At 44.6% G+C, this 14,436-nt stretch overlaps 1 protein-coding gene across 1 annotated transcript in view; it reads right to left on the minus strand.

The window, feature by feature from the left end:
• Positions 1-14,436, minus strand: part of LOC134338127 (exostosin-1-like) — a 354,420-nt gene that overhangs the window by 38,684 nt on the left and 301,300 nt on the right. The window contains exons 5-7 of the mRNA XM_063033681.1: positions 13,807-13,939; positions 13,523-13,641; positions 8,576-8,671 (exon numbers count right to left, since the gene is read on the minus strand). Of these exons, the coding sequence (XP_062889751.1) occupies positions 8,576-8,671; positions 13,523-13,641; positions 13,807-13,939 (348 nt within the window). The remainder of the gene's footprint in view (positions 1-8,575; positions 8,672-13,522; positions 13,642-13,806; positions 13,940-14,436) is intronic.

Below are 14,436 nucleotides of genomic sequence, written 5' to 3' on the forward strand. Positions count from 1 at the left end.
CAGCCAATCACGCGGCAGTGACTCACTACATAAACGCATGCAGACTTGGTTACGAGGTTCAGTTGTTGTTCAGACCAAACACCAGAAAGGGGAAGAAATGTGATTTTAGTGACTCCGACTGTGGAATGATTGTTGGTGCCAGATGGGATGGTTTCAGTATTTCAGAAACTGCTGATCTCCTGGGATTTTCACGCGTAACAGTCTCTAGATTTACAGAGATTGGTGCGAGAACAAACTCATCAAATGAGTGACAGTTCTCTGGGTGGAAAAACCTTGTTAATGAGAGAGGTTAGAGGAGAATAGCCAGACTGGTACAAGCTAACAGGAAGGTGACAGTAACTTAAATAACCATGCATTACAACTGTTACATACAGAAGAGCATCTCTGATTGAACACATTGAATCTTGACATGGATGGGTTACAGCAGTGGAAGACCACACTGGGTTCCACTCTTGTACCTAATAAAATGGCCACTGTAGCACACACCAAATGCTGGAGGAACTCAGTAGGTCAGGCAGCATCTTTGGAAATTGATAAACAGTCAACCTTTTGGGCCAAGACCCTTCTTCAGGACTGCCAGCACGTACGACATTCCTGTCAGCTTGAACCAGTCTGGCCATTCTCCTCTGACCTCTCTCATTAATGAGGCAGTTTCACCCACAGAACTGCTGCTCACTGGATGATTTCGTTTTTGGCACCATTCTTGGTAAACTCTGGAGATGGTTAAAAGTGGCTACTGAGTGTAGATGCAATTTATAGAGCGTCTGGCACATTAATCAGATCTCTATACCGACTAGTCTATGCAAATGTTGAGATGCTACATGTTCATAATTCATATCAGTCTGTTAACATGGCATTCTAATTCTTCCCTTTAAATGTATCTGAATGATCGTCTAGTTGGAGGGCGGTGAATCCATGGGATTCATTGCTACAGGTGGACTTGGAGGCCAGGTCACATTTAAGGCAGAGGTTGTTAGGTTTTTGATTATTCAGGGCATGAAAGGTGATGGGGAGAAGGCAGGAGAATGGGGTTGAGAGGGAAATGGATCAGCCATGATGAAATGGCGGAGCAGAATCAATGGGCCGAATGGCCTAATTCAGCTCCCATGTCTTCTGGCCTTATGCACCGCCTGAGGTATTAACTAAAAGGTAAAAATGGCCATACAAAAGTGCTCTTGTTAGATTCATCAGCAAGACCCCTGGTAAAATACATGGTTCAATGGCAAGATGTTTGCCACTCAAAGTCCAACCGTACATCCCCTTCGTGAGGTGGAAATGGGTAAGGCCGGCCAACGTGTCTCTGGTGAAGGTGTACGGACCAATCCCCTGTACAGTGGATGCAATGGATTGCAGAAGCATTGATGAACTCCATCCATACCATCAACTTCAGGGGACGAGGGAGGTGGGAGGTCACTGATGGCCTATGCTCCATTGGCAGCTAAGGGCCCAAGCAAGTTAGTAGGCTAAGATGTTTATACTGACTATACAGATCGTGACGTGTGTGTGTGTGTTAATGGCACAGTGGTTCCTCAACCTTGATGTGAGGAAAAGCTGATCAAATCTAAGCTGCAAGGAATGAATGAATGAAGGGGTTGGCGATGTCAGTGAGCTCATTGCAAGGAAATGCAGTGAAGGTAAATATCTGAGAATAAAAGCAACCCTAGGGCAAACAGCATGGAACCAGCAGTTTGGTTAAAACAGGGGTTCCCAACCCTTTCTATTCCGTGGACCCCTATCATTAACCAAGGGGGTCAGATAAAGTGAGGCTCTGTCAATGGCTGCCTTGTCACATAAACCAGCTAGTGCTGATGTGATATTGAGAAAGTGATATTAAGTACAAAGACTTGTCTCTGCAGGCAAATATTAATCACAGCAGCTGGAATGTTCATTAATTTATTCATAACCAAATATTATTAATGTATGCAGTTAATGCATATTTTATGTGCTGCAATATGATTACAGCAATTATCAAGATCCAATCACCCAATGAATTATAAAACCAAACACTATTATGAATGACATGTAAAGCAGGGAACAAGAAAATACTTGTTCTTTCTAAAGACCAGAAGCAATTTGTTCCAAAACAGTAAGGATCTAAAAGGAATGAGAAAAGGTTAAGTACAAACTTGCAAACCTCAGTAGGAAATGAATGGCTACAGCTACGAAGAGACACTCTAAATGTTAGGGCATTCGTTCTGCTGACACAGCGAAGGTTAGATTAGGGATGACTTGATATGGAGCAGATCATTTGGCACAGCATGTCTACGTTTAAGCCTTTGGAGCTGCTATCCAATTAGTCCAACTGCCTCCATCACTTCTCCAACAGCACAAAAATTATTTCATTTCGAGTTGTGATCCAAATTAGTTCGAGATAATAGAGGGTTGTGATAATGTAAGTGCTGATAACTTTCTCAGCAGGACAGTAATAACGTTAGGAGATATTTCTTTGTTCATGTGGGTGGCTGCAACATGGAATTCTCTCCCACAAAGCACTGCAGAGGCAGAGCCCGCAAATTCTTCCAAAGGACGGTTCCTTGGAGAGAAAAAGATCCATTAAAGGTAGGACGAGTGGGCAGAAGAGTGGAATTGGCATGAATGAGATATTAAGGGATGTGGAGGGTGAAATTAGACTAATTCAGAAAGCAAAACAGAGAAAGATGTGAAACAAGAGAAAATCAGCAGATGCTGGAAATCCAAGCAACATGTGATTTGGAGGGACATTAAAAGGCAAGAAAATGGAACTTGATTGAAAGTGGTATTAAAGAGCATAGAGAATAAACAGCACTGGGATTTAACGAGTACCTGGAGAGAGTGGGCGGGTGGGAGGGAGGAGATACGTCTCTACCAAAGGAGGTGTAGGGCACTCCTTCCCTCCGCTAGCCTGTAGGTCACCCTTGGGCAAGGTGTAGCACCTGGTTAGCTGCACCTCTCCACCCCTCCCCACAAATCAGTGTCACATGAAGCCACGGGGGCAGGAGGTGGATGGTCATATCAGCGGCTGGTGCACGTCACAAGTCCCGGTTATGCGACCACTGGCTCTGTGCAGACAGTCTCTGAAGAGTATTGATAATGGCTGGAGTCACCTGTCTTGTAAAAGCACTGCCCAGAAGATGGTAATGGCAATTCACTTTTGTAGCAAGAACTGCCAAAGACCATGATCGCCTACGTCATACAACATGGCACATAATGATGATGATGATAGAGAAAGTAAGAAAAGTGGTATTAACTATTACGGCGCCAGCAATACCAAGTTCAAATCCTGCCACCACCTGCTTGCATGTTCTCCCCATGTGTGGGTTTCCTTTGGGTGCTCTGGTTTCCTCCCACATTCGAAACGTGTCCTGGGTGAGTAGGTTAATTAGACACATGGGTGTAATTGGGCAGCGCAGGCTCGTTGGACCGGAAGGACCTGTCACCGTGTTGTAACTCTAAGTAGATAAATAAATAGGACTTACAGAGATTGATTTACATTGTGGGATTATACTAGCAATGCTTTACCATTAGCTGGGTGAGGGGGGATGGGGTGAAGACTGGTTGTCCGAGAAACCGAGGAGACAAGGCTGCAGTCAAAGTTCACAGTAGATTGATTATCAAAGTACATACATGTCACAGGCGATTATGGTCTAACCATGACCATGATTATTCTTGGCAAATTTTTCTATGGAATTGGTTTGCCATTGCCTTCTTCTGAGCAGTGTCTTTACAAGACGGGTGACCTCCCCCCCCCCCGCCAAACATTATCAATACTTTTCAGAGATTGTCTGCCTGGCATCAGAGGCCGCATAACCAGGACATGTGATATGCACCAGCTGCTCGTACAAATGTCCACCACCTGCTCCCGTGGCTTCACGTGACCTTGATTAGGGGGTCTAAGCAGGCGCTACACCTTACCCAAGGGAGACCTGCAGGCTAGTGGAGGGAAGAAGTAATTTTTTGGTAGTGATGTATCTCGACCCACTACCCAGGCACAGCATGGCACATAATGATGTGTTGCTGATGAAATATGTTACCATATGCTGCCCTGAGACTCATTTTCTCGCAGCAGAAACACAACAGAATCAATGAAAGACCACATCCAACAGTTATCATAGGTCTGAGATGTCATTAGGGGTGTAATTGGTAATCAGTGTGGATGCAGTCCAGTCAGTGATGGTGGTATGAGTGGGTTGTACTCACTGGTTGCCGGATGAGGACTAAATCAGTCAGGGTTTGGAAGCGGTAGATAATGTTTTGGTCAATATTACAGGTCCATGACCTCCTCCACTGGCATGACGAGGACACTTTTAGGTTAGGTGAGCAACACCTCATATTCCATCTGGGTAGTCTCTAATTTGTCAACATGTACACTGATTTCTCGAACTTTTGGTAATTTTTACCCCTTCCCCCTTCTTTTTTTTTATTTCCCCATTCTAGCTGCCCTCTCATCCCTTCTTCTCACCTGCTTATCACCTCTTTCCCTTTCTCCCTCGGTCCGGCTCTCCTCTCCTATCAGATTCCTTCTTCTTCAGCCCTTTACCTTTCCCACCTATCAGCTCCCAGCTTCTCACTTCGTATACCCCTCCCCCACCCATCCGTCCTCCCCCTCACCTGGCTTCACCTATCACCTTCCAGTTGGCAGTCCATCCCCTCCCTTATTCCAGCTCTTCCCCATTTCCTTTCCAGTCCTGGTGAAGGGGTCTTGGCCCAAAGTGTTGACCGTTTACTCCTCTCCATAGATGCTGACCTCTGAGTTCCTCCAGCATTTTGTGTGTGTTCCTCAGCATTACTGGGATCGTGAGGGTGAAGCCGCAGAATAGCAAGGATGTGATTTATTTATTTATTTCAGAGATACTGTACAGTGTGGAAAGAGCTCTTCCAGCCCAATGTCCCACGTCGCCCAGCAACCCACCAATTTAATTCTAATCGCAGGGCCATTGACATTGACCAATTAACCTACTAACTAGTACGTCTTTGGACTGTGGGAGGAAACCGAAGCACCCAGGGGAAACCCATGCAATGACTGGGAGGGTGTATAAACTCCTTACAGAAGGTGCTGGAATTGAACTCTGAACTCTGAAGCCACAAGCTGTAATAGTGACACACTAACATGTGGCACCCGTGCCGATGACAAAGCACTCGCTGCACATCATTAGATGGGCTGCACATGTCCAAAGTATCTAGCAATGATATGCTTGGGTTGAGTTCTTCTCTGATCTTGATAATTTACTTGCAAACATTTTGACACCATACGAGGAGAGACTGTCAGTGCGCTCTTAAATGTGGTGTGTCCTCCGAATGCTTGGCCTTTATATACTTATCAATCAACTGATTGGTCATCATTACGGAAAATCAGTTGTGATGTAGGGAGGAAATCTCATTGCTGATTGGTTGTGTGGTAAACTTCCTGTGTTGTGATCTGGAATGTCTCGCCTGCCTTGGCTCAGAAACGGGATCTGGCCCTAAGCGTCTGTTTACAGAATTGTTTGTGGAAACCCATGCTTCTAGGAAATGTCAAGGTCAACTGGCTGTAAAGCAGGATGGCCAACTCTTTCTAGTCTCTACCCAGAAGATCAAGAGGGGCACATGTTCGACTGGGCATCAGTGAAAGTCGTGGCGAAAGCAAGCACACAGCATGCAAGAGAATTCCTAGGAGCGTAGTTTTCCGTGAACAATTCTGTGGATAGACATGTAGATCTTGATTCAATGTGGGCAACATTCCAGATCACAACACACAAAGTTTGCCACACAACCAATCAGTGAGGAAGCTTCCTCCTTGCATCAAAATAGAGTTTGTGTAATGACGATAAATTAGCTGATTGATAGGTATATAAAGGCCCTGCACTGGGCAGATATACCGCAATTAACAGCGATGATGTCTGTCCGTATGGTGACAAAACTTTTGGGGGTAAATTGCCAAAATCGGAGAACAACTCAACCCGGTCATCGACTGTCTGAGCTACACATTTTCTGAATTATTTCCAACCCAATGATATGTTCAACGCACAACAAGCTCCTGATTTTCACAAATAACTTTTTCTGTGCAAGATGGTTTATTAGCATACAAAAACATGGTACCATGGGACTGAATACCCAGGCCCCTCTGATCCCGAAGTGCAGCACAACAGAAATCTACCCTTGAACATAAGGTCCTCTCAGATTCAAATGAGAATCAAGCAAAGCATCAAAATCACAGCTATATTTATCTCTGACAGCTTGTCTTCCTGTTGATGTGTTTCTATGGAATCAATGTGGAACCACTAAGACTTAATCACTCCTACTCAAATATTCATCTCGTTTTTTTAAAAAAGGTGTTAATTGGCACAATGTTTTAGTTGGAAACTGATTCCACTGAATCACAATTTTGTAAGAAGGAAGCTCACTTTGATCTCAATGATGTTTGTTCATTAGCAGTTTCTGTTCTGAATTATTTACACCTTTGTGATACTGGATGTTGATTCACTTTGAATTTAGTGTTGAATTATTTAAAACTAAATCTAGGGTACTTATTTCCTTAACAGTCTCCAAGTGATAATGAAAGCCACAGTATAGGGGTTAGTGCGATGGTTTTACAGCTCATGGCATTGGAATCCAGAGTTCAATTCCAATGGCCATTGTAGGGAGTTTGTATGTCCTCCCAGTGGAACACGTGGATATTCTCTGGGTGCTCCTGTTTCCTCCCACAGTCCAAAGATGTACCGCTTAGTAGGTTAATTGGTCATTGTAAACTGTCTCGTGATTAGGTCAGGGATAAATCAGGGGTCGTGCCAGCAGAGCATGACTTGAAGAACTGGAAGTGTGTTTTCCACACTTATCTCTAAATGAAAAAGAAATAAATAAAAATATAGCTGGCCAGAAGGATGGGATTATATAATTTCCTCTGTACGATGCATACTGTACGTGATGACTAATTTAAATCATTGCAAAAACTCTAGGAACCTCCTGTCTGAGTGGGTAGGAGTGGAGTATCCAAGAAGAGGAGGAGGGATGAAGATGGGGGAAGGAGTGAACGCATGGGGTGGGGAATTGCCAAGGAAGTAGGCTTGGAGACAGAAGTGACAGAAGAAGATCTCAGCATCATGGTGAGATGGAAATTACCGAGGTGCGGGTGCAGTGGACAAATGTAAGGCCCTTGCTCAGGACAAACGTTTTGCCTCAGGGAAGGGAAGTTCAGAGGGGATGTGAAGACACAATAGGGATTACAGATAGGGTCAGGCGAGGGTAGAAAGTTGGAGGAGTCAAAGGAGAAGGGAAGATTGGCATGCCCAGGGAAAGTGGAGTGGGTGGGAGAATGGGGCTCTGAGGAATGAAGGGTGGTAGAGAGGAGACGGAGAGACTGGGGTTGGTGTGGATTAGTGATGCAAGAAAGGGAGTCATCAGACCCAAGGGCAGAGAGAAAGGTCTTGACCAGGAGGTGGAAGTGGTTGAGGTCTGAACTAGAGTTGGAATCAGTCAGGTCCTGTGAGTGTGTAAATTTTCAGCCATTGACTGTGAACAACGTAATGGTGTGAAATGGTCCAAAAGAAAGGAAAGGTCCAAGTTCTCTCATTCAATTAGGATTCACTCTTAATTTTAGCAACAATGGAAAGAAAATTCAACAGTGACAGAAGAGATGACTATCCTTCTCAGAGGATTTCAGCATTCTCAAACAGCCATCCACTTTCTTGGGTCAACTGCGCCAGAGACTGGTATTAGGAATATCAGAATTATCCCCTCCTGTCTGACTCCGTCAAAATCCCTTTGCTATTTTAACATATCATGTTTGGAATTTCATGCACTCCTCTGCAACACTCTCTCTCTCTCCTGTTTTGTAACGAAGATCAATATCTATTCTTCAATAAATGCCTCACATCACAGCTCATCAAGACCTCGAGAAAGTGGATGCAGAGAGGATGGCAGAGTCTAAGACCAGAGGACCCAGCTCAGATGGAGTGAACTTTTAGAATGGAGATGAGGAGGAATTCCTTTCACCAGAGAGTGGTGAATCTGTGGAATTTATTGCAACAAGTGGCTGTGGAGGCCAAGTCTGGGTATATTTAAGGCAGAGATTGTTTGGTCAGGGCATGAAGAGATTCGGGGAGAAGGTAGGAGATTGGGGCTGAGAGGGAAATGGATCAACCATGATGAAATGATGGAGCAGACTCGATGGGCTGAATGGCCTAATTCTGCTCCTGTATCCTATGGTCCATGCCATGGTAGGAAGTGATATGGAGCAGCACTGGTTATTTAATGTCCTACAGTACTAACACACCAGTAAAACTTTGATAATCTGGCATCTTATGGTTTGAAACTCCTGACGGTTCAGCATTTGACTCACTCAGTATTCTGGAGTGTGATCTGGGGGTCCTGGACTGTGAGTGAAGTCTGTGGCTAGGTCTGGAGTGATTGTGTAGTTCCTTCTTCCATTTAAACTCACTGAATTCACAGCAATTCGTTAATATATTAGTGTGCAACAAGAGAAATAGTGAAATAAAGCTGAACTTGCTATTAGTAGGAGCACCTCTGACAGTCTAGAGAATCTGCTAATCCTGTACTGCCAGAGTCTGAAAGGTGTTGGATTTTCAGAATCTTCATTAAACAGCATCCCTGATTTTCTTACCTTACGGCTTCCCTTTATAACTATCAGAGGCATTCTCGTTGCGGGCCATTTATTCTTGGGCACTAATGGTTTGTCACAGTTCCACAAGATGATTATCTAGGGTGAGAAAAATGAAAGTCATTGATAAAGATTATATAGAATCAGGTTGTATTTATAGCACGTATTGGATTTTCAGGCCAAACAGTCAAAAATAAAATAATGCAGATGCTGTAGATCTGAAACAAAGCAGAACACACTGGAAAGGTTTAACGCACCAGGAAGAAATAGAATTTTACTTTTCAGGTCTGTGATAATTTATTAGAAAGTAGTTGTAAGTTTGTCTCTCTCATTCCCTCACATTCTCATATTCTCTCCCATTGTCTCTCTTTCTTTTTCATTCTCATTCTCTCTCTCATTTCCACATTCTCTTGCCCTCATTCTCTTTCTTTCTCATTCTCATATTCTTTTGATCTCATTGTCTACATTCTCTGTCTCACATTCCCTCATTCTTTCTCTCTAACATTCTCTCTCTCTCATATTCTCTTTTTCATGTTCTCTCTCTCATTCTCATTCTCTCGGCGGGAGGAGAAGATGGCCGCGCGACACAGCGCGCACAGCTCTCCGGTGAAATGATATCGTATTCGTAAGTAGGATGCCATACACAATTCTGATTTGATGGAGACAGACGTGAGAAGCAGAGGAACATCTGGAGAAATTTCTGAAATGCCCAGCTCACTGCCGCTGCTACTGTGCGATCGAGAATCTCCGGAGGGAAGGCCCCAGAATCCCCGGCTTTGCCTGCTGCTGGCGACCGAGGCTGAAGTCGAAGCGTTCGGCAGAGATGGCGCTCGGTACTCGGTGTCGGAGGGCTGATCGGAGCTCGAAGTTTTCGTCAGACTGTGGTCGGGCATGGCAGGGAGAGTTTTCTTCCTTCTCACGTCTGCGTGAGATGTGGGACTTTTGAGAGACTTTGAACTTTTTTACAGTGCTCATGGCCTGTTCTTCATCAAGTTATGATATTGTTTGCACTGTTGTAACTATATGTTACAATTATGTGATTTTTGTCAGTTTTTCAGTCTTGGTCTGTCCTGTGTTTCTGTGATATCACACCGGTCGAATATTGTATCATTTCTTAATGCATGCATTACTAAATGACAATAAAAGAGGACTGCGCGTCCTCATAATCTAATCTCTCTCTCTCTCGCTCTCCCTCCCCTGTGTGCTCCTAGTTTTTTCAGTTTAATGCTCATTGCTGCAGTTTGGGCTTTTTCCTACTTCAGGCCTTTTATTGTGGCATTTAGTTTTACTGCCACATTGAGTCCATTTCCTGAAAGTAAAGGCTGGCTGGCTGGCAATGATCTCTCAGAGCACATTATCGTAGTCACTAGGAGAAAGCATTGGCTATTCAGCCTGTTCAGCCAACTCCACCAATCAATGCCACGGTGCTGATCATCTATGTTAATACCATATTCATGTTCTCTTCCAATCACCTTTGATGTCTTTTGTATCAAACAATGTATCCAGCTCCTTAAAAACACTCAGTGACCTGGGCTCTACAGTCCTCTGTTACGGTAAATTCCACCAAGTTCACATTCCTCTGAGTGAAAAAAGTTGTCCTCAATTCAGCCCTAAATCTCTTACCCTATAACCTGAGAGTTTTTGGACATCCCAGCCAAGGGAAACACCTTGCCTGCATCCAGCCTGTTCAGAGTTGTATGGGTTTTGGAATATTCCTATATTCCAAATACAAGAAAGACTACAGATGCTGGAAATCCAGAGCAACACACACACAATGCTGGAGGAACTCAGCAGGTCAGGCAGCATCTATGGAAAAGAGTAAAAAGTCAATGTTTCGGTCTGAGACACTTCTTCAGAACTGAGAAGGAAGAGGGAAGATGCCAGAATAAAAATGTTGGGGGAGAGGAAAGAGGATAACTGGGGGATGATAGGCGAAGCCAGGTGGGTGGGGAAAGTTCAAGGGCTGGAGAGGAAAGAATCTGATAAGAGAGGAGAGTGTCGAGAAAGGGAAGGAGGAAGGGAGCCAAGGGAAGAAGTGAAAGGTCAGAGTGGGGAACAGGATGAGGGGTGGAGTTTGTTTACTGGAACGAGAAATTGCTATTCATGTCTTCAGGTTGGAGAGGAGCCAGATAAAATATAAGGTGTTGCTCCTCCACCCTGAGAGTGACCTCATCTTGGCACAAGAGGAGGCCGTGGATCGACACGTTGTAACGTGAATGGGAATCAAAATTAAAACATTTGGCCACTGGGAAGTCCCGCTTGTAATGACTGGTGTGGTTGTGCTTGATGAAGCTGTCCCCTAATTTACCAAGGGTCTCACCATTGCAGAGGAGTCTGTATTGGGAGCACCAGAGACAAAAGACCACCCTAGCAGATCTGCAGGTGAAGTGCTGCCTCTCCTGGAAGGACTGTTTGGGGCCCTGAATGGAAGTGAGGGAGGAGGTGTACGAGCTGGAAAAGCACTTAGGCTGCTTGTCTGGACCAGTGCTGGTGGGGAGGGACGAACGGACAAGGGAATCATGGAGGGAGTAATCTCTGTGGAGAGGGTGGGGGAAGTAAAGATACGTTTAGTGGTAGAACCTCTTTGAAGATGGTGGAAGTTGCAGACAATAATGTGTTGGATGCAGAGGTAGGTAAGGACAAGAGGAACTCTAGAAGTACTATGGCAGTGGGAAGATGGCATGAGTATGGATTATGGGAAATACAGAAGATACGGATGAGGGAAGCATCAATAGAAGAGGGAAGGAAAGCCCGTTCTTTAAAGAAGGTGGACATCACTGATGTCTTGGAATGGAAAGCCACATCCTGAGAACAAATATGGCAGAGATGAAGAAACTGAGAAAAAGGAAAGAGGATTTTTACAGGAGGTAGGTGGGGAAGAGGTATAGCTGAGATAACCATGGGGATCAGTATAAAAGATGTCGGTGAACAGTTTGTCTCAAGAGATGGAGACAGAGAGATCGAGAAAGAGGAGGGAGGTGTCAGAAATGGACCAAGTGAATTTAAGCACATGGTAGAAGTTAGAGGCAAAGTTGATAAAATTGACAAGCTCAGCATGACTGCATGAAACAGCGGCAATGCAGCTGGCAATGTAGCAGAGGAAGATTTGGGGAGTATAACTGTGCAAGGCTTTGAGCATCAACTATTCTACATAGCTGACGACGAAGCAGGCATAACTTGGGCCAATGCAAATGCCCATGGCTACCCCTTAAGTTTGGAGAAAGTGGGAGAAGCCGAAGGAAAAAAATTGTTCAGGGTGAGGATCAGTTCTGCCAGATAGATGAAGGTCTCCTTCTACATCGTAGTGAATGCTAACTTAGTCCAACTATCTCCCCTCTTTAGGCAGTCTGCCCTCAGAGGAATCAATATGGTGAATCTTTATTGTTTTCCCTCTAATGGTAAGTTTGTCGTTTCATATTTAAGGAGATCAAAGCTGCATACATCACAATGTGGTCTCACCAATGACCTGTATAACTGGAGCAATACATCCTTGCAGCTAGTTTGAACTCCTCTGGAGCAGGTTGACATACCATCTGCCTTCTCAATTGCTTGTAGCACCTTCACGTTTGCTTTCAGTGACTGGTGTAGAAGAACAGTACAGCAGTCTTTGTACAGCAACACTTCGCGTTCTGTGTATCATTTCTCATCCGGGTCCCTTCCCCCATTCCCACACTGTTTCCTTTCCAACCCATAGGATGCTTTCTGGGTTAGCACACGGGGTTTTCTGGGCATAGGAATCGCTGTGAAGCTGGATGGGTCAGAATCCTCACCCCACTCCAGCAGCCATCAACAATTTGCCTACTACGTACATTCTTTATTTCTTGAGATGCACACAGAACAGGACCTCCCAGGCCCTCGAGCCTCGCTGCCCAACAATCCCTGATTGAACCCTAATCATGGAACAATTTACAATGACCAATTAAACCTAACTGTATGTGTTTGGAACATGGGAGGAAACCGGAGCACCCGGAGGAAACTCTCACACTCACAGGAAGAACATACAAGCTCTGTACAGGCAGAGGGAGGAATTGAACCTGGGTCACTGCTACTGTAAAGCGTTGTGCTAACCACTACCTACCACGCTGCAACTTCGACTCCAGTCTGATTCGTCTCGTGCAAAACTAGGGTTTCTATTGGAGGCTTCTCCTTCGAACTAAAGCTTCTCCACTTTCAAAAGACAAAAATGGAAGATTACAACTATTTTGTGAGAAAAAAAACAGGGAAATTTACCAGGGTAATGTTTATCTTTTAACCCAGAATATCAAAAGAGAGGATCTTATTATCATGTTGTTCTTTCTCGGAGCCTGTTGTTCAAAAATTAGCTGCCACGTTTCCTACAACACAACACTTACGGAACGCCCTGTGGTTGTAAAAGGCGCTTAGTATATCTGAAAAAGAGATATGAAATTGCATCTCAACATTAGTCAAAAGCAGCAATGTCAGTGGGTGGATGAATATCAATTTCTTTCCATTAACATTTTCCTTCCCCTTCCCCTCTTCTTCTATTCCCCATTCTGGCCTTTTACCATTTCTCACCTGCTTATCACCTCCCCCAGGTGCCCCTCCTCCTTCCCTTTCTCCTATGGTCCACTCTCCTCTCCTATCAGATTCCCTCTTCTCCATCCCTTTACCTTTCCTACCCAGCTGGCTTCACCACTCACTTTCCAGCTAGCCTCCTTCCCCTTCCTTCCCCCTTTCCTTCTCAGTCCTGAAGAAGGGTCTCGGCCCAAAACGTCAACTGTTTACTCCTTTCCGCGAATGCTGCCTGGCCTGCTGAGATCCTCCAGCGGTTTGCATGTGTTGCTTTGGATTTCCGGCATCGGCAGACTTTCTAGTATTTATAATGTTGATGGCCTTCCTTCGAATGAAGAGTCAATAACAGAAGAGGAGGCAAAAAGAAATGGAATAAACAAGATAACAGCATTCTCTGGAGCAGCATCTGTTACATACTTGTGAACAGTATTTGGATTTTGCCAGGGCCAAGATTAATTTGATGATGGGCTGTGACTGGGAGACCAGGGGTGAAACTGCATGAATCAACGCAGTAAATTCCTTCTTGGGCGTTAAACCTGCAATCACAAAGTTGCAAAAAATTAGTGTTGAGAAGGAATGCATCAGAGCGGACTCAATAACTAGACACCACTATAAGAAAACACCAGAGTATTTGGATACTCTAAGAAAAGGGAACTAAGTAGGAGCTTTAGTCTTTGTATATACCGGAGTTCCACACTTACCCATATCCAGGTAGTAGAAAGGGTAATCTGCTGCATGAGTTGAGTATTGAGGGAGCACAAATAACCCTCCAGGCAGTTTATTCCACATGAGTTTATTTCGTGACAAATGTGTGAATATCCTGTCCTTGATGATCTGCCAAGCACAAACCAACAGGGTTACTTATCAACAGCGGAGATGTTGCGCAAATCGTAATTTACTGAATGCTTCTTTCTGGTCATTGAAGCACATCTTCCACACCCCATTGCTTCTGGTCACTCAGCCATTAACCCAGCCGGTGTGCTGCTGTACCAGTAACGCCCGTCTTATCCTGATGAGCTGAAGTTATGTAATTTATAAACGCAAGAGATTCTGCAGAGGCAGGAAATCCAGAACAACACACACACACACACATACACACACACACAAATGAAGGAACTCAGCAGGTCAGGCAGCATCTATGGAGGTGATTAGATAGTGGATGTTTTGGGCTGAAACCCTTCACTGGGTCTGGAAGGAAAGGGGGAAGATGCCAGAGTAAAAAGGTTGGGGGGAGGGGAAGAGAGGGCAAGTTAGAAGGTGATGGGTTGGGGAAGGTGGAGTGAAGAATGAAGCTGAATTAAGAGGGCGTAATTTAACAGGGCAGTGGTAAT

The sequence above is a fragment of the Mobula hypostoma genome, chromosome 26, assembly GCF_963921235.1.
Source record: "Mobula hypostoma chromosome 26, sMobHyp1.1, whole genome shotgun sequence".
Taxonomy (NCBI): Eukaryota; Metazoa; Chordata; class Chondrichthyes; order Myliobatiformes; family Myliobatidae; genus Mobula; species Mobula hypostoma.